General features: G+C 44.3%; 1 protein-coding gene across 1 annotated transcript in view; it reads left to right on the forward strand.

Moving 5' to 3' along the window:
- Positions 1 to 21946, forward strand: part of myo16 (myosin XVI) — a 137639-nt gene that overhangs the window by 42770 nt on the left and 72923 nt on the right. The window contains exons 3-7 of the mRNA XM_084085281.1: positions 5950 to 6020; positions 7133 to 7276; positions 13760 to 13868; positions 19069 to 19193; positions 19421 to 19546. Coding sequence (XP_083941407.1) covers positions 5950 to 6020; positions 7133 to 7276; positions 13760 to 13868; positions 19069 to 19193; positions 19421 to 19546 — 575 coding nt within the window. The remainder of the gene's footprint in view (positions 1 to 5949; positions 6021 to 7132; positions 7277 to 13759; positions 13869 to 19068; positions 19194 to 19420; positions 19547 to 21946) is intronic.

Consider the following 21946-nt stretch of genomic DNA (forward strand, 5'->3'; position numbering starts at 1 on the left):
CAATTAAGTCTAAGATGCCCAGGGGGGAGCTTAAAGAGCAGTGTTAAATGACTCCCAAATCTCTACGACCCAGAAAGTGGATTAAAAATACATCAATTTCTCTGCAGTCCTTGGAGTCATTCCACTCTCCCGTTCACACAAATGAGCAATTATTTCGTCTTACTCAGACCGTGGGCTGGATTTATTGAAGAGAGCACTCATGTAGTCATTAGCACAATCTTAAAAATGAAAAGTGCCTCTTTTAGCAGCGTCACAACATCAAGGCAACATTAAGGCTTCCACATCAGAGGTAGACCAAAAATAGCCATTCTACAAGCTCACAACATTTGCGATGCGACACGTTGGTGTAAAGTATAAAGTAAGCATTCAGTAAAAAAAATCTAAAAGTTCATTTCAGAAACATGGGCCAGCCAGGTGAGACGAGGCCCTCTCCTGACTCTGAATGGATGATACAGGAGCCCAGACAAAGGCATTTAAGTGTGAGAGTGTCAGGGCCCTATCATGTGCCCCGTGCTATGCCTTGGCACGAGTCATGCCCCATGCACACAAAGAATATGGTTTCTAGCGAAATGAAGAAAATGAAAATACTGCTATCATGGAAGGTACATTATATGGAGTTGATCCAAGTTGTGGAATATACTGTAATGAGACTGTGGGAGATGTGGAGAACATGAAAACGGTGACTTATTAAAAGTCCATATAGCTTATCAACATTATCATTACGTACTGTCTGCTCTCTTGGGTTCGTTTGACACACGTTCTTCACCCAGGAGAGTGTTAGCCTCTACACGTACTGTAAGAACCTTACCTTACGGGTAATGCTAGACCTTTCCAGAAGTATAAATCACAGAGAAATACTGCTCTAGCCACAATGCTGTAACATCCGGTGAGTGTTACATCTGTTGACGTCTCTGACGTCCCCCCCCCCCCGTGAATGTCAAGTGTGTTTCTACGTCTTTGATCCCATAGCCGGAGACACAAATGCAAATCGTCATTGAAAATGACTACCAGTCAACTACAATATTTTACAACACTATACGCAATGGCTCTTGGGAGAAGTAGTTCCTTCATTCTTAAAATATGTAAACAGTGTACCTTCGCCTTTTTGCATTTTCCAATTATTTTTATTAACAGAATTAAATGTGTTATGGTTATGTTCCACCAGGAGCCTGGTTGGCTTTAATCCAGGCTTTTAAAAAAATGGCAGCGACTGCTACGCTAAATTACCATCTCACCTTTAGTGAAAATCATGTACTCTTGAGTGTTTAGTAATGAACTAGATCAGGGTTTTTAGGGTTTTCGTTGGGCTACAGTTTGGCAGTGGTAAAAGTCCAGGGTTAATAATTATATATGGTCATCTTTTGGTTGGCTGTAACATGCTGAGCCATGATGTCATCATCCCTTTGGTCAAGTCTTTGGTTTGTTTGATGAAGCCTTTAATAGCTGTGGGTGCTGAAAGATGTGGTCTGTACATTTGGAAATCTCTCTCTCTCTCTCGCTCTCTCGCTCTCTCTACCGGTTCCTCATCTGGTTGCTATGGAAACTCAGCTGTTTTGCGGTTTCCCACAAAATGACAGCTAGCTGTGCTTTCACCCACTCTCCCTTTCCCCATTAGTAACATCCTGCAACAGACCTATTACAATACACACTCTCAAAGTTAAATTAATATGCAGGGACTCACAGTGCTAATGTACAGTACCATAGCCAGAAAATTGTCTTACCGTTCGACAAACGTACAGTCATTTGACGGTCGTAAAGCATTCTACAACTGTGACCAGCAGCAACAGGACGTTTACTTCAGATTAAAATCGGATGCAGTACTTAATCTGAGTTTAACCACTTTAAACCTGTCATCATCCCTATTTTGGGCATGTCATTATTGTCAATTTTCAGAAACATTACGTACGACAGTACGACAAAGATTTAAAAAAATCAATGGTTACTTTCCTTCAACCCTTCATATATTTAGTTTTTCTATCCATACTGAATAGAATAGTGTGAAAACCACCACTCATCCACCAGTAAACTTGGGTGAAGTGCTGAAGGCATGCCTGAAGAAGGTTTATGAAGTGTGTGTGTGTGTGTGTGTGTGTGTGTGTGTGTGTGTGTGTGTGTGTGTGTGTGTGTGTGTGTGTGTGTGTGTGTGTGTGTGTGTGTGTGTGTGTGTGTGTGTGTGTGTGTGTGTGTGTGTGTGTGTGTGTGTGTGTGTGTGTGTGTGTGTGTGTGTGCGCGCGCGCGTGAAAAGAGGCAGAATACACAGAGTATTGTATATTCGCTGAAGGGGGCACTAGAGGCAAGGCCATGGGATCACCAAAATCAGTAGGGGACATCTTCCAGGGAACATGAATGCACTCAACAAGTTTCGTGGCAATCCATCTTTTAGATTGTGAGATGTCAAATTCCATGGTAGTTTTGGAGATATGTTGTTTTGTTTGTTTGCCAAAGTGTAGGATGCCCAGAGGGACCAACCAACATCGTCATCCTTAGTGCTCCACCGCTAGCCAGGCTAAAAAGGCGAGATTACAAACAGGCTGCCCCTTTCTGTGATAATAGTTGCATAATGCAGTGTAGCTGCCTGGTCTTTGAAGAACACAGACATACCCATTTTTTTTTCATCATTCCAAAGTATTATTATCATAATATTGAGAATGACATTTTAACTGTTATGTAATAGCAAAGCTTAGGTTGTAATACAATGTGTATGTCCAAAACAGTTAGTTTTAAACAACATATGCTACTTTGTGCTGAAGTAATCGCCACCATTTTATTCCAATCTCAGGTTGGGGATACTTGATGACATGTCTTCATTATTACCAACTCCTGGGACAGACACACAATTTAGATTAGAATTTACTGTATTGATTTATACTCCAGACTAATTCACATTAATGTTCAAGCATGATGGCTGCTTCATTGTAGGACATTTTCTTTTATGTAAAGCGACTTTGGGTACTTAGAAAAGCACTACATAAATCTGAGCTATTATTATTATAATAAATGGACAGTGTTGACACATAACAGCAAAATCCTGTGTGTTAATTTAACCCCTTATGGGTCCATAGGATTTGACTGTGTATGGACCAGATACACAGAGCAACCAGTAGTACAACAGCACTATTGATTCCGTATTGGCAGTATTGCTTGGACACACTTCTTTGTGGTTTTATTGCCCCGAGGGTCAATACATAGCACTTGACCTTTGGCCTCCCTTTAGTCATGCTCAATAATGTCCCATAAAAAACACAGACAGGTCCCTCTGTCAACTTCAGTGGCTAACGCCAACCGGCACTAACAGATGGGAGTTCAGACAGACCAGTGGCCGTCCAAAACACTATGTGCAGAAGGAAACAAAACACACTGTTTGAATTTTGTCTCATGGATTCAGATTCTGCCGTGCGCAGTTCAGTATTTCGCTGCACCATTTTTTGCATTCGCTAATTGAGCAGCCAAATGCTGTTGAGTTTGGCAGACATTATGTATTCCCTGGTAACACGTTGAACTCTAGATCCGTCTTAATTGCTGGTTTACAGTCCTTGAGTTCCTGAGTTGAGGAGATAATTATGTTGAGTGACCCTGAGGTTGCCCACTTTGTTTCTCCTCAACTATTTAAGACCCATTAAGTGCTGAGGGCCATTATGAGAATGTAATGTGTGAAGAGAGTACATGATATATGTACTGTAGACAATTTTATGCCCATTGTGACATAAGTTACATTATGTACCCATTAATGATAATCGTATGGTGGGATCAGGCAAAAGCAGGGAGCTTTGTAGGGAAGTGAATGAATCGCTGCAACTTTTTTTTTATGATAAGATAAGATAAGATAACATAACAGAAGAGAAGAGAAATATTCAATACTTTAAATATGCTTAACCAGTTTCAGCTCCTAAAAGTATTGGTAGCAAGGATAGTGCTACACTGTCCATAGACTATGCTCACATGTTTGTTATACAGTATAGTCTTATATCATTAGTGGTGTCATACTATACAAGAGACTATTAAAGCTGGATGGATGATTAAAGCCTACCTTGACCTGTATCGGGCTATCGGCTATATGGAAGACAGATGTGACTTAAATTCATTGGAATGCTCCAATGAATATAACTCACATCTGCATTCTGCGTATGGAAGCTCATCTGGGTGTTTCTGGTATTGTTGCCCTTATGTTGTCCTCCATGTGTGTGTGTGTCTCTCTCTCTCTACGCTCCCATGCGCGTAGAGAGAGAGGGTAGGGTGGGAGGGGGAGGGGGGGGGGGGGGGGTCATTAAACACATCTAGCCAGATGGTGACCACTTAAGTCAAACATCCCCATGGGGTCTTCACCAGAGTACATGAGACCCTTATGTGATTATTTTTACACTCACACAGTTAAATTAACACTGTGGATTTTACTGTGTACTGCACCATGGTAATTACTATGGTTTCTGTCCTCGTAGCCCTTCATTGTGCTTGGAAATGTTAGCATACTGTATGCACCTGCATGCGTGTGTGTGTGTGTGTGTGTGTGTGTGTGTGTGTGTGTGTGTGTGTGTGTGTGTGTGTGTGTGTGTGTGTGTGTGTGTGTGTGTGTGTGTGTGTGTGTGTGTGTGTGTGTGTGTGTGTGTGTGTGTGTGTGTGTGTGTGCTGGCCCTCAATACCCGCATATCTGACCAAATACTTCCAAAATATTTGCAACAACCACGATAGAGGGAGCGTAAACAACGATCTGGTAACACCCACCTATAGAACATACATGGGTAAATTCTCCTTCTACAGCGCTGCCACCCAAGTGTGGAATGCCCTGACCCCATCCCTTAAAAAATGTGGTTCACTGGTTTCCTTTAAAACAGCCCTGAAAAAGGGGGAGGTAGTTATCACTTGCTATTTTGTATATGTTGATGAGTTGAATACCTAGGAAAGAAGACCGCAAGGACATTTTTGGTGTTATCCTTTTAGACAAAGTGTTTGACTGTACTCGTGCTGTTTTACATTTCTGTCTCATAAAATATTCAATCTATCTGTGTGTGTGTGTGTGTGTGTGTGTGTGTGTGTGTGTGTGTGTGTGTGTGTGTGTGTGTGTGTGTGTGTGTGTGTGTGTGTGTGTGTGTGTGAGACAGCAGGGTGTTTTGCTGGTACACAGGGTCCTCCAGCTCTATCCATCAAGTGCTATCAGTGCTGGTGCCATCACTCTGCTTCACTTCCCTCTATTCCATCACATCGTCTCTCTGTCTGTGCACCCAGATAGCGCTCTCTCTCTCTCTCTCTCTCTCTCTCTCTCTCTCTCTCCCCCTCCCTCCCTCTCTCTCATCTCTCTTTTTGGCACAAGCCCAGTATAGATTCTATAAATTATTGAATTTGTAATAATGGAGTATTTGTATCAATCCAAGCGCTACTGTGACTTTGCGTGGGTGCGTGCATGCATGTGTGTGTGTGGTCCTTCTCTGTAAAGCATCATACTTTATGTTTCTGCAGATCTGTGTCAGTGTGTGAGTGAGGATGATGTGATGTGAAGTGAGCAGAGCGTGTGTATCCACTGGCTACTGGAGCAGGGAGCGCACGCACACACCTACCCACAAACACACACACACACACACACACACACACACACACACACACACACACACACACACACACACACACACACACACACACACACACACACACACACACACACACACACACACACACACAAACACACAAACAAACACAGATGTACTGTACATTGACTCCTCAAGGGCACTTGGAGGACACAACACTCACAGCAGATTTTATACCATGTGTATGGTGTGTGTGTGAGTTTGTGGGTAGCTGTGTGTGTGTATGGGTGCGTGAGTGAGTGCGCGACTGGCGTGCGTGCGTGTGTTTGTCCATCCATGCCCTGGGCACCCTGTTGGTTGTCAAATACAGCAGAAGGTGTTAACACAAGGGTGCGTATAAATGACAGCCACGTGTCCTTGTGTTGTGTTACAGTGTTGCGTCTCCTGAAGGAGGGTGTCGACCCCAACACACCCATCTCTTCTGGAGGGTCGCTGCTACACCTGGTGAGACAAAGACAGACACACCAAGCACGCACGCACGCACACACACACACACACACACACACACACACACACACACACACACACACACACACACACACACACACACACACTGTATGTGCACACACACTCATACACAACTTTTTCATATGTACAGTACACGTACAAGCTCTCCTAACATCAGTATTTAGGGTGGCAGTATACAGGAGGCACTGTAGAGCAGCCGTCTGGGAATAATGATAATAATAAAACATCTCTATTTATACATATATTATAGGTGTATAGCACCTTTCATGACATAAATGCAGCTCAAAGTGCTTTACAGAGCAAAAAAGATTAAGCAGAAGTGCTTTACAAAACAAAAAAGCAAAAAAGCAGTAATAATGAGACGGTCCCTGCCTGGTTCGAGTCTCGGATCCTCCGGGCTTCGTGTCAACTGGTTAACCACTTCAACCCTATATACTTAGGTGACCCGGGGTCCCCCAGGGGTCTATACATGGTTTGCAGGATGTTTGCCAATTATGACATAGCCCAGAATAGGGACACTATAGGGTTCATGTGGTTATACGTGCCCCTTAGCAAGACACTTATCCTCCAATTGCTCCCCCTCTGAGCAAGCCACTTCTGGGTCAATTAATGGAGAGGAGTAATTTACCCTCTGGGATCTTACTGCATTACAGTACGATGAATATTCTTGCACATTCTTGCACAAGCCCAACCCCTATGGCGACAATATTATAATTACATTCTTGGAGCTGTACTGTACATTTTACTCTTACATTTATTTATTGCACTATGCTTGCTCAACCACAGATTTCCTCTTATCTGTGTGTAGTTAATAATGAATAATGAACACACACACACACACACACACACACACACACACACACACACACACACACACACACACACACACACACACACACACACACAGCCTTCTAAAGCAGTGTTTCTCAAAGTTTTTCATTTCAAGGACCCCCAGTCTGATATGCATTAGGCCACGGACCCCCATTTGATAAAATCCTCCCAGATCCCAGGACCCCACGTTAAGAACCAGCGTTGTAAAGACCGCTAGCATGTTGAGCTGAAATACCACCTGTGCTCACATCCCATAGTGCGCTCGTCACGACAACGTGTTTGCCGCGGAGCTTCTGATCGAGCGAGGCCTGAACGTCAACCTGCAGGACGAGGACCTGTGGACGGCGCTTCACGTGGCGTGCGCGTGCGACCACGCCGACGTGGTCCTCCTTTTGCTGCTGGTAAGAAACGCACCATAATGCATCCACTAAGCGTCCATAATGCAGCCACACAGTAAAAGTCCTCAGGGTTAATTTGGGAGTGAGCCAGGTCCATTTGTACCCTCTCGGAGTTACAAACGGATAGATTAACACGCGCACACACACACACACACACACACACACACCCCGATGGACACACACACCTCGCTTTGTTGGAAGTTTCATGTTGATTCATGCCGTTTTGACCAGAAAACAATCATGTGGATTGTGGATATATCTCACCACTTGGAATGTCTATTTCTAGTATGCAGAATTCGCACACTAAATGTGTTCTTTCACAGCCAACGTCACATGAGCAGCATATCCAGAAATGCTGCATTAGCTTGATATCAAAGACGGGTTGGTCTGTTCTGTGGAGGCTGATCCCAGGACTTGTGTTAGTCTGCGGGGACCATGAGTGTCAGTACGGTGGCTGTACTGATTAGGTCCACAGTGAGAGCAGGGCCAGCTGTAGGGGAGGACACTGTACGGATATGTGGCCTCACTGAGCAGTGGGCTGGGTTTGCTCTGGTTCCGTTGATTAGACCCTGGGAGGGTTGGCTTAAGTCTGGAGCTATAGGGAGGTCCTGGCAGGGTTGGATTGGGTCCGGTGTATTAGACTGGCTGGCTGTCTGCAGGGCGGGCGATAGATGCAAACCAGAGAAATTGAGGTATGTTTGAAGGGCTGCCAGGGGCGTGCGTGCGTGCGTGCGTGCGTGCGTGCGTGCGTGCGTGCGTGCGTGCGTGCGTGCGTGCGTGCGTGCGTGCGTGCGTATGTGCATTTCATTTCCCCAAAGCAGAGATCCATGCAGGCAGTGATATAGATATGCCAAACACTGATATTAGACATGGCAGCCAGTGGTCTGCTGGGGGAGGGAGAGAGAGAGGGGGAGAGATTTAATACTGCACCCTGGGAGGCACTAAACTAAATGTCTGCCATTCACAGAGAATGTAGACCCAGTTTCTAGCTAATGAGGTCACACTTACACAGACTTCAGCCCGGCTGGAGGAGGGAAGGAGGGATTGATGGAGGGGAGAGTGTGAGAAATATATAGTTCAAGTATTGTTTCCAGCTCACTCCACCAACATCAAATCAATATTTTCCACGGCTTCCCTCTAGCAAAATGCTAAATAGGATAGCTTGAATGTGTTTTGATGCTAATTGCTCTCTTTGACTAGACATCCTCTTCTGTGTGTGTGTGTGTGTGTGTGTGTGTGTGTGTGTGTGTGTGTGTGTGTGTGTGTGTGTGTGTGTGTGTGTGCGTGTGCGCATGTGCGCGTGTGTGCGCGTTGGCTGTGAGTAGACTGCTACTCTACAGCCCAGTAAGCCAAGAGTTAACCACTTAAACCCTATTTACTTGACCAGGGTCCCCCAGGAGTTTATATATGGCCCCCTGCTTTTTTCCCTCTAGTCTACACCAAATCTCTTTGCCGACAATAGCTACAAGGTACAAGCTCTCATTGCAAAGCGCTGTGAGCTTCTACTGTGGATCTGCTATTTTTGCCGAATGTACACCTATTATGACATACCCAGAATAGGGATGTTCATGTGGTTAAACTAACGTGCCATGTTGGAAAGCACTACTTGTAGAATGTACAGTATATATAAAAAGAAATCATGGTAAGATAACAATTTGTTGCTGTTCCTGGCATAAGCAGCAGGGAGGATATGTTTGTGAAAGGAGAGAGCTCCAGGCACTGCCTGCTGTGCCTGGCTGCCTGGGTAAAAATAGCTCCAGTGACCCCGCAATCTCCCTTTTTTCTCCTGTTCAGACACTTAAACACCCATCTCTTCCACCAGGGCCAGTGCCTATGGACCTTCTCTTCTGTTCTACTCTCTTATCAGGGCTCTAAGTGGAAGATTTTGCCACTGGGTCTACATTTTAATGAGAGCTTGAACAGCAGGTCCCGTCAGTTGAGCCTGAGTGACAGTCTTATCTTTGATTGGCACAGATGACGGAGAATTGTGGTTCATCACGAGTTTCCTCCACCTCTCTTTTTCTCTTTGTCCATCCTTTCTTGTCATCCTCTGTTTCTGCCCTTGATTTCATGAGGGTTTTTTATTTTGCTGACAGAACCAATATGCCTTGTGGGGAAAAGTAAGGAAATGAAAGCGGTTGACGAGGCCCTTTGGTACGTAGTCTCTCTGTAGTCTCTTGTTAGCTCTAATCATAATTCTCCTATCTCAAGCCCACAACCAGCTGGAGTGGGAGTAAGCCATGTCCAAACACCCTCATTCCCAAATCCATTTCCAAATGCAGACCCATTCCCAGTTCCAGTTTTGGTTAATGTCCCTCATCTTGCCCTGGCAGGATTAACTGTCCATAATCTGGGATTCTGTTGCGTTGCAGTGAACTATTCGTTTAGAAATGCAGCAATGGTGGGGGTTTTCGTGGTCTTTCTGTGGAAGCTGTCAGGGAAAAGAAAAATACCTCAAATGAAAACATGGATTTATTTAAGGAAAGGAAATGACCCTTCCTTTTCATCATATTGGTTTCAACATAATATGACCAGGGCCAAGGACAGTAGTGACTGGTTTATGAATATTCTAATACTTGCACAATGTTGCTCGACCAGGCTTGATCGGATCCATGTGTGACATTTGAGCTGGCTTTCTGTTCAAAGCCACAACCCAGCACAGACAGTTATCACAACCGATTTATTTTTCAAGCAAGCGAATTATGTCTTCCTATTGGCCTTTCCTGTGGAAGCCAAGGAATTTGCTACAGTATGTGATTCATTAATTAATTGCAGAGTTGTACCATATCTCTTCTAGTATCTCCTAGCTTCTGCCTTGTTTTTTCCTGACACGCTGTTGAAGTGTGGGAACTGTTTAAGCACTTTGACCATGGCATCCCAATTTTGGGCATAAAAAATTAAATCAAATATTTGACAATCGTTTGAAAATAGCCAATCTACAAGCTCACAATATGTAACCTTAACGCAACGTATTGTGAGCTTGCAAATCGGCTATTTTCTAAATAGTTTAAATTTTGTTTGTGGTTACGTGGAATGCAAAGAGGAGTCAGGCTGTCTCATGTCGTGTGTGTACCCACACCACAAATGAATCCACACTTCAGTTTTGGATGCTGCAGTCCCCTGCCAGATGCTGAGCTGACCCTAAATATCTTTTCTCTCACAGTGAAAGATGTCAGTTTGGGATAACGCAAACCTCAGGAGGCAATCTATGATACAAAACATAATTTCCTATCTTAACTGTTCAGAGCCCAGTGGGAGTATGGATGTGGATTGACCCACTTTCAGCACTTGGAAAATGATGTTCAAACTTGGAGCGGTGGCGCTCCAAGTCCTTTGAAGTCAAATGATTAACAGAGAGCCTGTGGCTACACTCTACTTGACTTCACACTAGTTGAATCCATTTATGGGTAAATGTATTCTGGGCCCTGAACAACATAGATGCAGTTTGGTAGGTTCTGAAGCTGTCCGGTTGGTCGTGATATTCTCCCTATACTATAGAGTGTAGTCCATTCTGTGGTCATTCATCTAGAATTGGGAGGGACAGCTCTCTCCACCGAAGGGCCTCAGGCCCAGAAAGGTTGCCCCCGGGGGACGACCCTCCCAAGTACAGCCACATGTAGAGCCATATGAAATCCGTTTTATTTTTTTCCCAATTCCGTTTTATTTTTTCCCAAATTCTGTTTTTTCCATTTTAATATTTCTGAATTCTGTATTTTGCTTTTTATGCTCATTTTTACCATTAAAAAAGTGTCTGGTAAGTGGAAATGAATAAATGTTCAAGATATAACAGTCCATACATGGCCCTTGTTGTGTTATACACAAAAATGTTCCCAAAATAATTCGGTCTAATTCGGTCTGAGCATGCGCAAAATGGCGTCGCCCATGTATTATTGTTTCTATCGTCTTTCTAAGACTATTTCTACGTGGATTTTACTGTTTATAAAGTAGGATGTGGCCATGCAAAATGGTGGTGTCCCGTGGATTTGTAAAAAATCGCGGTAAAAAAAAAAAATTTACCGCGATTTTTTTTTATTTTCCAAATTCTGCAATATTCCGTGTTTTATTCCAATTCCATTTTTATTGGTCATTTCCGCGATTCCGTCCGCGATTCCGTTAACACGGATTTCATATGGCTCTAGCCACATGGTCGTCATTGTTCTTATCGATTTCTTCTGTGGTCAACAAACACCTATTATGAACCGCAGCATTAACAGATTGCTGTCACCACAGTGACTGAGGCAGATCCATCACACAGTATATAGCGTCTATAAGCGTGTCTGGGTCAGGGGTCAGCTTGTTAACCCCTCGCAGTGCGCCCAGCCACGGGTCGGCATCGTCTCGTTAATATCCATCAGCAGCGTTTCATACGCACTCAGACATGTGATGAATCTCTCCAGATGGATGGGCCAGGCTTTAACGTTGGGTTCCCTGTCGGCAATCACTTATCATACACTTTAATATGTTTTTATCTGGACCAGTTATCACATGTCAAATGTTGTGAGACTGCTTAGCACAACTTAACATTTTATTATTTTTATATTCTACCGCATTTGTTCAACATATTTTCAATTTATTACAATATACAAAAGTAGGTGGGTGTGTATGATGCTGCTTTGACATCTGAGAGTGCTATGGTCATGTGCAACACACGGTCCTGGGAGACAGAGCAGGCTGTGTCTTTGTCAACCCATAGCCTCAACACACACTACTATAGACTATTACTGGAGCTCCATGTGACAGGTCAGGGACAGCGCATATCCCTTACTACCCACTAGGCAGCACTCACACCAACACACCGACGCATGCCGATTATTGTCCAGGGGCCAATGATAGGTCCAAGGTGCACAGGAGGACCATTATGATTGGCATTTTAACCACTTAAGCCCTACTATGTCGTATGAAAAATAACGAAAATAGACGAGCTCACAACACGTGTCGCATTGCGACATGTTGTGAGCTTGTAGATCTCCTACTCTGTATTTGAGTTATACTTATTGTTGGGGTAGGTTTATTAATATATTTTTTGGCTCATGAATTGACACAAAGCAGTTACTGATGGGTAATGTTAATTCATACTTTCATTAACCCCTAATTAACCCTGATAAGCCAGATGGGGAGGTACCAATGCCTGCACAATGTCTGACCTCGCTATAACCACTTCTTTTATCATTGGATGTGGATGTGCATTCAGCTGTGTTCTGCCTTTATCATACTGTATTTGTGATTCCAGGCTAAAGGATACCCCCCCCTAAAATAACTAATATCATAATACATATTTAGCTGAATTGAGACAAAAAGTATTTAATAACAAATACTAAATCTTTGAACAGTGTACTGCTGTGTGTGTGTGTGTGTGTGTGTGTGTGTGTGTGTGTGTGTGTGTGTGTGTGTGTGTGTGTGTGTGTGTGTGTGTGTGTGTGTGTGTGTGTGTGTGTGTGTGTGTGTGTGTGTGTGTGTGTGTGTGTGTGTCCTTGTGACTTTGGATTTGTTGATTTGTTTCAGCGAACCAAGGTTCATGTTTCGTAGGATGCTTTGTCAGATGGCCCCCTTCTTCACTTTTCACCTCCTTCCTCCTCCTCTTAATCCCCCCCCCCCTCTCTTCTGTCTGTCCGAGGTCTGGCTCATAAATCTCTCTGCTGCACTACGACTGTGGCGTTAGAATTACATTAGCTGTATATATTCAATAAGGATCCGCACTTAAAGTCCCCTGTCCCTCTTATCGGCCCCCGTTCAGCGGCACCGGTCGTTACAGCGTCTTGTCTTTTGTTGTTTAGTCAAACAGCGGGCCACAATTTATGGCTGGACGCTTGACAATCGCCACTTATATGTGTTGGTTTTACCACCTCGCCCCGAGGAGAGGGTGATAAAGATAGAGGGAGGCAGAGGAAACGAAGTGTAGGCAACACAGCAATACAGGGTTGTAAGGTACATTTGTTGTATTTTCTGGAGCATGTATATTCTATATTGTACCTCTCTGCTCTACTGGTGAAGCGTTACCGGGTTCCTAATAATACACAAATGCAACAGAGCTCCTGAGAGGAGAGGCGATCAATCATAATGGTATTGTGACCAACAGTCTTTAAAAGCGCCCGAGGGAAGGTGCCTTCATGTTATCTCACACCAAAACAGAAGGCCGCGTTGGCGGGACTCTCTCAGTTGGTAAACACACATTAATCTTGTCTCATGCGCGTGTATACACACTCATCCCTGATGATCCCAAAGTCTGATCAATGACCCCCCCCCATCCACCCACCCACCCGCCACTCCACGGTACCCCCAGGCCTTTATATAATGAGTTGCTTAATTCAGTCCTTTTTGTCTGTTAACGTCTCGGCTGTTCTCATTGTCACGCGCATCTGGGAGGCTCTGATAATTGGGCCCACTTAATCATTGATTCCCACTCTGATGGATGGCCATAGCCAGGACTCAATGTATTTTCTCTCCCCCCCCTCTCCCCCTCCTCCTATTCCCTCCTATGTCTGGAAGGCCGGGGTCAATGTTCTGCTGCAGGACGTCAACGGAAACATCCCTCTGGACTACGCCTCTGAGGGGACAGAGACCAGCTACATCCTCCGAAAGCACCTGGAGGAAAACGGTAACTCATGACACGCTGTTCACTTCTATCATGTTGTGTTGTGTTGTGTTGTGTTGTGTTGTGTTGTGTTGTGTTGTGTTGTGTTGGTGGTGTAATACATGGAAATGTTCGAGACATGTTCTTTTTGGTTGGGAGGTCACCTTATGGCGGACCAACTCGTGGTCAGGTGGTTTGCTGCTGAGAGATGGAGAGGAGAGAGGGAGACGGAGGGAGACAGAGTGGGAGAGAGAGAGGCAGAGGGAGAAAGGGGAGATCAGTTTAACTTTTGACATTCCGTTCTCCATGAACTGCATAGCAATTAACTGGCTGCTTCAGTAGGGCACGCTGCTCATTTACCATCAGCACCCCTACAGAGGGAGAAAAAAAGAAGTTAAATGATTCAAAGAACACTTTCCATTTCCTCATTTAGGAGACATTGGCCTAATGTGAGAATGTGACAGTTACCAGTTAATAAGTCATGTACACATGTGGTTACAACATGAGAGTCGGAGAATGACGAGGAAATGGTGCTATAGGTTGGTTAGTAGTCTTACATGTGTCGAAGGACATGTCTTAATGAAACAGTATTGTACTACTATGCAAGTGCATACATCTTGGTTCAATCGGCTACATAACACTCTGGCTTTATTGCAGTCGCGTCATTTTAGTCAAGTCTAGCCTACCACAGCCCATTCTGACACAGGAATTTCGTTCCACCATCCCAGACAGCCGAAAGCCGGATGGTCGAAGGCCAGAGATTATGTTTTTGTCCCTGTCCGTCTGTTTGTTTGTTTGTTATTTACGCCATTCTGGACGGTCGAACACAACACACAAACCAAGGGGAAAAAGAGAGATGTATTTCTAATAGCCTTTTAGAGTGTTCAGTTCAATGCCCTTTCCCCTCTCTTTTTAATGTACCAGTTTTCATTACATTTCAACAGCATTCTCTAATGGCTAAAAAAAGTTTTTTGCCCTCCCTCCTTCTTTCTCTCTTGTCATCTCCATGTCCCTTGAGCCCTGTCTGATGAGACACTTTATCACCACAGCATGTGGTGGCAGTTCTGCCATCTCACCCATTCCACCCACTTTCTACAATTAAGCCTCACTCTCTGTCAATTAAAAGTCCCTCTCAGTTAATCACATGCCCCATTTATTACACATTATTATGCATGCTACTAACATCTACTGAATATTACATTGTTACGATGAAGCAAATGTGCTTGACCATTACTATGCATGATAATGCAAAATAGATTTAGCTAAACTAAGATTATTCACACAAACAGTCCTTTGATTACCCAATAATGTTCTGACCCAATTTTGCTCAGCCACAAATAGCTGTGATAATTGTGTGTGTGTGTGTGTGTGTGTGTGTGTGTGTGTGTGTGTGTGTGTGTGTGTGTGTGTGTGTGTGTGTGTGTGTGTGTGTGTGTGTGTGTGTGTGTGTGTGTGTGTGTGTGTGTGTGTGTGCTTGCGTGCACATTGGTGTATTTCTTTGCATACTGTACAGTATGTCCATGCTGCTGAAGTACAGTACGGCCGTAGGCCTAACCTTGTGTGCGTTTGCTTATAACATCTCTCTCTCTCTCTCTCTCTCTCTCTCTCTCTCTCTCTCTCTCTCTCTCTCTCTCTCTCTCTCTCCAACTGAGAAAGGAGAAGGTCAGCACAGAAACTTCGGGAGAGACAAGAAAATAGTGGGTGAAAGCAGTAGACTTGACAGAAAAGAATAGTGACCCAGAGAGAGAGAGAGAGAGAGAGAGAGAGAGAGAGAGATAGTCAGACGTACATAGACAGATACATTGGCTGACAGGGAGAGCGAGCATGCACAGTAAAATTGTGTGTTAGTTTATCTCTGAGGATTATTTTGTGAGACAACAGGGGAAGGAATGGTGCACACACAGACACAGACATAGACGTTGATGGAGGGCTCTCCTCCTTTGCGTCATCTGTCACCGGCCACACATGATCACATGACAGATGAGAACTACTGACTGCAGTGTGCAGACAGCCAGCTCATCACAATTCAGACCACCCATCTGTTTCTGCTGTTCTGGCTTCAGTACTGCACGCGTGCACATACTGAACACACACATACACGCGCGTACGTGCACGCACGCACGCGCACATGCACGCACACACACACACACACACACACACACACACACACACACACACACACACACACACACACACACACATACACATACACATACACACACACACACACACACACACACACACACATACTTACGTGCGGACACAGTGTCGTACTAGCCACTGAACAAGCCATGGGGCGTCTGGGTGTCCTTGCTTACCTACTGTGAACCCCTGTGGTAATCCCCCTCTCTCTCTCTAGATAATGTACATCGCCCTCTCCATCTCCCTGATTCACCCCCCCCCCCCCACCCCACACTCGCTCTCGCTGAGCCATGCCACCCCCGAAACACACTTTTGCCCGCACGATCTAGGTCTCTGTTGCCATAGCAACGTTGCTGCATGCTCTCTACCCTGATAGAGTATGTGCGATGGAAAGGAGAAGACAGGCTGTCCATGTGTCTCTGCATCACTCTCTTTCTATAGAGAGATTGGAGGTGACACAGTAATCTCATAACAAAGTATCTTTCTTGTCTCTTTCTTAAGTTACAGTGGCTAACGCCTATAGCTACTGTAGCTAGATACATCTAAACATTTTCATGTATAACAGGTTACCTGCTGGTTTGGAAACCACCAATGGTAAGAATTCCCTTTTACCGGAATGTCAAGCCATATGGTTGTGCCTGACATACTGTAGATCCAAAGCCTAAGGCTCTCATTTGTTTGTGAAGACAAACCCATCGATTAGCTGATCCAACCAATCGATGTGGAAAAGTCCCATTAGTTAGTGCCCCACAGCTAATCGCTGGAGAAACATAGATTGATCTATAATCAATACGCCGCTACAGCAACCAAAACCCGTGCCGACTGCGTGTGTATGTGAATATGAAGTGTTGCATTGACCTCTGTCTGTCCTTGACTGAGCCAGTCTAGACTAGAGCTTTATGCCAAATTCACACCAACAGCTGTAGTGGTTTTCCTCTATGCATTTTTCTGCAAAATAGATATGTCCAAACGTTTGAAACACTCACATCACCTTCACGTATATGCCTAGTTAATGCCTAGAGCAGACCACGGCGAGCTTATGATTGGCTGCTGCTTTTTCTCGCCACCAACCTCAACGAAAAAGTTGAACTTTCATCAACTTTTTCACACCGCTTTTTGCTGGCTCCTCACCAGTGTTGGGTAACGTTACTTTTAAAAGTAACTTGTTACGTTACAGGATTACCACCATTAAAAAGTATTTTGTTAAGTTACAGGATTACTTTTTGAGAAAGGTAACTCGTTAATTTTGCGGTACTGACGATTAAAACCCCTCTGCGAGGAAGTTTGGTAAACATAAAATCAAGAGTGCAGCCTACCGGAGTGACCACCAGTGTTGTGGAGTTGTGCTGGGCTTGACCAAGGCTAATTTGCATTGACCTTCTCCTTTATTCACCAATAAATCCAAAAATAGTGTGAATATGCCACGACCGTACTATTGGGCAACCTCTCTGTCCTCTCTCAATCTCTGCCATATCGCACACGTGTGACAAATTAATGTGAACAAGACCAGCAATACCGTAAGCTGCGTGTCACACCAAAAGTGGTGACCCATTGAATAGAATGATTTTGCAATCACCACAGACTGCTGGCCCGGTCACAGATTTTCGTGTAACATCCGTGCAAGTATCCGTTGACAGAGACGAGCTCATTCATTAATCAGGAAAAATGCGTCGGATGTATGTTCCTTTTCCTTTGTGGCAACAGAAAGAACAGGGAAATATCAGTCTTAATTGTAACAAAGTAACGCCATTATTTTGGAAAAAGTAACTACGTAACCGAATACTCTAAATGCAAAACTAACGCGTTAGTTTACTCTTAAAAAGTATTCTGTTACAGTAACGCTGTTATCCCCAACACTGCTCCTCACCATATACAATGCATGGAACAATGCTGCTTTCTTAGAATGTGGAAGCCAAATTCCAGTCATGGTGTGAATTAGATCGTTCAGATAACAGTAACTTCATGATTATGTATAGAGATCTTATGTGTCGTGATTATTGGATGCCATGCCTTTGATCTTAGTTGGATTTTCCAATGAGAATCAAGTTTTTTCCTTAGGTATTATACTGCTGGTATGGTCATACAAATGATGTCTCCCAAACTCTTCTTATACAATTTTGGGAAATTGTAAAGTGTGGTTGCCCCAATCGCAAATTATGCTTTGGGTTAAGCATAAATCCATGTGGAAAGATCATGTTTCTACAACTTGCGGCTCATCTTTTTGAATCTGTGACACCCCCTAAGGGTGCAAGTCAAAGCGCTTTTGATGGTGTGTTCTATCGAGGCTCCTCTGTTGTTTCGAATTTTGGGTTGATGATAGGACAAAGCATTAATGAGTCCGTTTTTGTAAAATAGGCCAGTCCCACAAACTTTGGGAGCCAATTATGAACAAAACGCAAACCGCTGCTGAATATCAAAAACATGTTTGACGGTCTTTATTACGACTACAGAAAGGGTTGGACAAAACAAAAATGGCATTAAAGGTTGGACAAAATCTGTAGGAGGAGCTTGACAACGTGTTTTGAAGAAAAATGTAAATGGTGGAAAATCGAATTAGGCGGGAAAGGGTGTGTCCTATATACATACTGTATGTATTATATGACCCAAGCAATCCAGAGACAATGCATTATGTTTCTATGACTTACAGTTCAGAACTTATAAAGCATAACATAAAGTGGGTATAGTGACACCATGATTGCTTCTAATTAGTACGTTTTGAATAGTGTGATACATGTTACCGTTTCTGAGCTACAGATACTTTGATGGCAAAACAGAGAATTTGCAATACAAACCAATGAGAAATGTGTTATGTGAAAAAATGTATATCTTCAAAACTAAAAAAAGACATCCACAAGAAAAATAGTGGCATGTTATTCCCAATGAAGCCAGTCAGTTTGACACATCACACGTATGTGGTGCAGAAACCGTTGTAAGAACTTAGTGGCAAAGCTTTAGGATAAGATTAATAGGTGCAATTAATTGTGTAAAAAACATAAGCAAATAAACAGAAAACATGTAGATTCAAAAGTGTAAGACTTCTGTGTGCATGTAGCACTTACAATGTGCGTATGTCTACTTGTAGGGGTTGATGTGTCATCCATGCACACCATGAGGACTCAGAGGCCCAGTACCATGTTGTCCGATGTCAGGCAACTGATTGCCAGTGGAGCAAGTCTCAACCAGCCCAACGACGATGGGGTCACTCTGGTAAGAAGCATCGCCTTTTGTACCACACTACTGTGTGTGTGTGTGTGTGTGTGTGTGTGTGTGTGTGTGTGTGTGTGTGTGTGTGTGTGTGTGTGTGTGTGTGTGTGTGTGTGTGTGTGTGTGTGTGTGTGTGTGTGTGTGTGTGAGAGTGTGTGAGTGAGTGAGCGAGCGAGCAAGCGTGTTGACTCTGTCCCTCACTTTCACTTTATTTCTCTCTCCGTCCATAGCTCCATATAGCGTGTGCCAGTGGCTACAGAGAGGTGGTGTGTGTTCTACTGGAGAGTGGGGCGGATCCCCAGGTCTCAGACAACAGCTTCTGGACTCCCCTCCACCTGGCCGCGAAATATGGACAGGTAACACATCCACACATGACTAGCATGGCACTCCCCAACTGTTGACGTTAATTACGCAGCCCCTGCTAATAATTCCAACCCATGCGACAACATCGACCCAGCGGGGTAAACGCAACCAATAATGAAAGTTGTTGAAATAACGAGGAAACCATCGATACGGCATCCATTACCCCGAGGGAATGCCCTTCAGCGACGACTTCTCTGTGATCACTGATAAACTGCTCTTCTCAAACCCTTATTGATCAATCGTGTTCAAGGAGTGCTGGCGATGGTACGTCAGAGTAGCCTGGTAAACCCTCCCTCCGGAAATCTCATTTCCATTCGATCTCAGGAAGGAGTCTGGCATGAACGCCCATTCTGCAATATTGGGGAGTTTCCAGCGAAATCAGGACCTAACCGCGCCTATCAGCGTCGTCGCTCATCGTTCTGTGATTGACAGCTTACGTTGGCCAATCAGGTGGCGAGTTCGAGTGAGCCCGAATGAAGCCGAGTGCAGCCTGAGAGCCGCCGACAAAAGACGAACGGCAGCCATTGTTATTTGTGCGAGTGCCTTCACTTCTTACTTTCGGTTTTAAAACGCTCTCAAACTTCTTTTTTGAGGCACGGAATTTACTATTAACATATCGTTTGGATAGAATTTAGTTGTTTAACTTCATATATGTGGTCAATTAATCATGACAGAGCCTATTTAAAAATATAAATTTAGAGAACCGGCAGGGGCGGGGAGTGACACGCATGTATCCCAATAAGGCAACCTATTTTCGGCATGGCCGTCCCAAAAGTCCCGTTGCGTCACATAGTCTGGAGCTCGTCAACATGAACTGCTGATTGGCTGAAGGGGAAAACGATCATTGGTTGAAGGGGTTGTCAGTCAACGGTATTACTCCCGCCCAACTCCAGCCCACAGCCAATATTGCAGAATGAGCAATCATGCCAGACTCCTTCCTGAGATCGAATGGAAATGAGATTTCCGGAGGGAGGGTTTACCAGGCTAACATCAGAGCATGCGCATTCGTTACTGCGTTCTAGATTCAAGATTTTAATGGCTTCCCACAGAAGGGTGGAAGAGTGATTCCTAGGGTTGGGAGTGCTGGGTACAGGGAGGGGTCTTAGCTATGAAGGAAAGTGAGCAATCATGTTGAAATCTTGCTGACACCAGCAGTTATTTAATTACATTTCTGGGGCTGTGTGCTTGGCTGCTGACAAAGACAATTTATTCCTTCTGTGTTTAGAATAGGGCCCTTTGCCTCTCATGTTCATCTTCCCAGAGGTTGTGTATTATCCCGTACGGTGTGTCTTTAAATATTCTCTTTCTCTTTCTGTGTTTCATCCGTCTCTCATATCTTCTTTGTCTTCATCCACCATTTGTTTGTTGCCACCCTAATGCTAACACGCACGCACGCACGCACGCACGCACGCACGCACGCACGCACGCACGCACGCACGCACACACACACACACACACACACACACACACACACACACACACACACACACACACACACACACACACATAGATCTGTGTGTGGGGTTAAGTGTACCCAATTCCCTCTGGATGTTTCTAGATTAAATGTCAGCTGCCTTGCAGCAACTCTCTTTCTCTGTCTTTCTGACTCTTCACATTAGCAACTTTCACATGTGTACTGTAGATGAGTGAGTGCATAAGTGTACCTGACTTGAGAGTGGCAGAACAGAGCAGTGGAGAATCGATTGGTGCTAAATCACAACGGGCCTCATGACTTTAGTCCCTGTTCACTTCAGAGGTACCAGTGCTCGGCTCCCTGCATACCAACTAGACACTGAGGCATAGCCTTCCTCATCATTGACTTTCTCCTCACTCCAAGCCACCTACAGTCTCATACCCCTTCCCTCCATCACAAATACATTACCGCCTTGGCTTATGCTATGCATTTGAAATGATCTAGCCCTGGTAATTACTGGTCATATTAATGACAGGTTTTGCCGTCACGCTGAAGCACAAGCCCACTGTTGCCTGGAGACATTGGCTGAGCAAATGTAACACTGTAATACTGTTGACTCTGACTCAAAGACCCCTTTTGGCACCGGTCTATTGTTTTGCCAGCATACTGTATAGTTAAGAGACTGACAAAGGGTCAGTCTACAACAAATCCTGACAAAAAAATGGGTTGCCCCTGTGACATGCAGCAAAGTAAGTTCAAACCTGCTGGAAATGTAGATGCTGCGAGCTAAGAGATGCTACCTCATTTCAGATGGTTTATTCTCCACAATTTCCAAAAATGATTAAAAAACAAAACAAACGCAATTCAGTGCATTAAATTGTGTCAGTCTGTCTGAGCATAGGTATAAGTCGCTATGATGAAGAGGAATAAAATATCCCCATCCATGCACCAACAATGAGATTTCTGCCTGATCTTGCTG

Source organism: Gymnoscopelus microlampas, assembly GCF_963454915.1.
Source record: "Gymnoscopelus microlampas genome assembly, chromosome: 17".
NCBI lineage: Eukaryota > Metazoa > Chordata > Actinopteri > Myctophiformes > Myctophidae > Gymnoscopelus > Gymnoscopelus microlampas.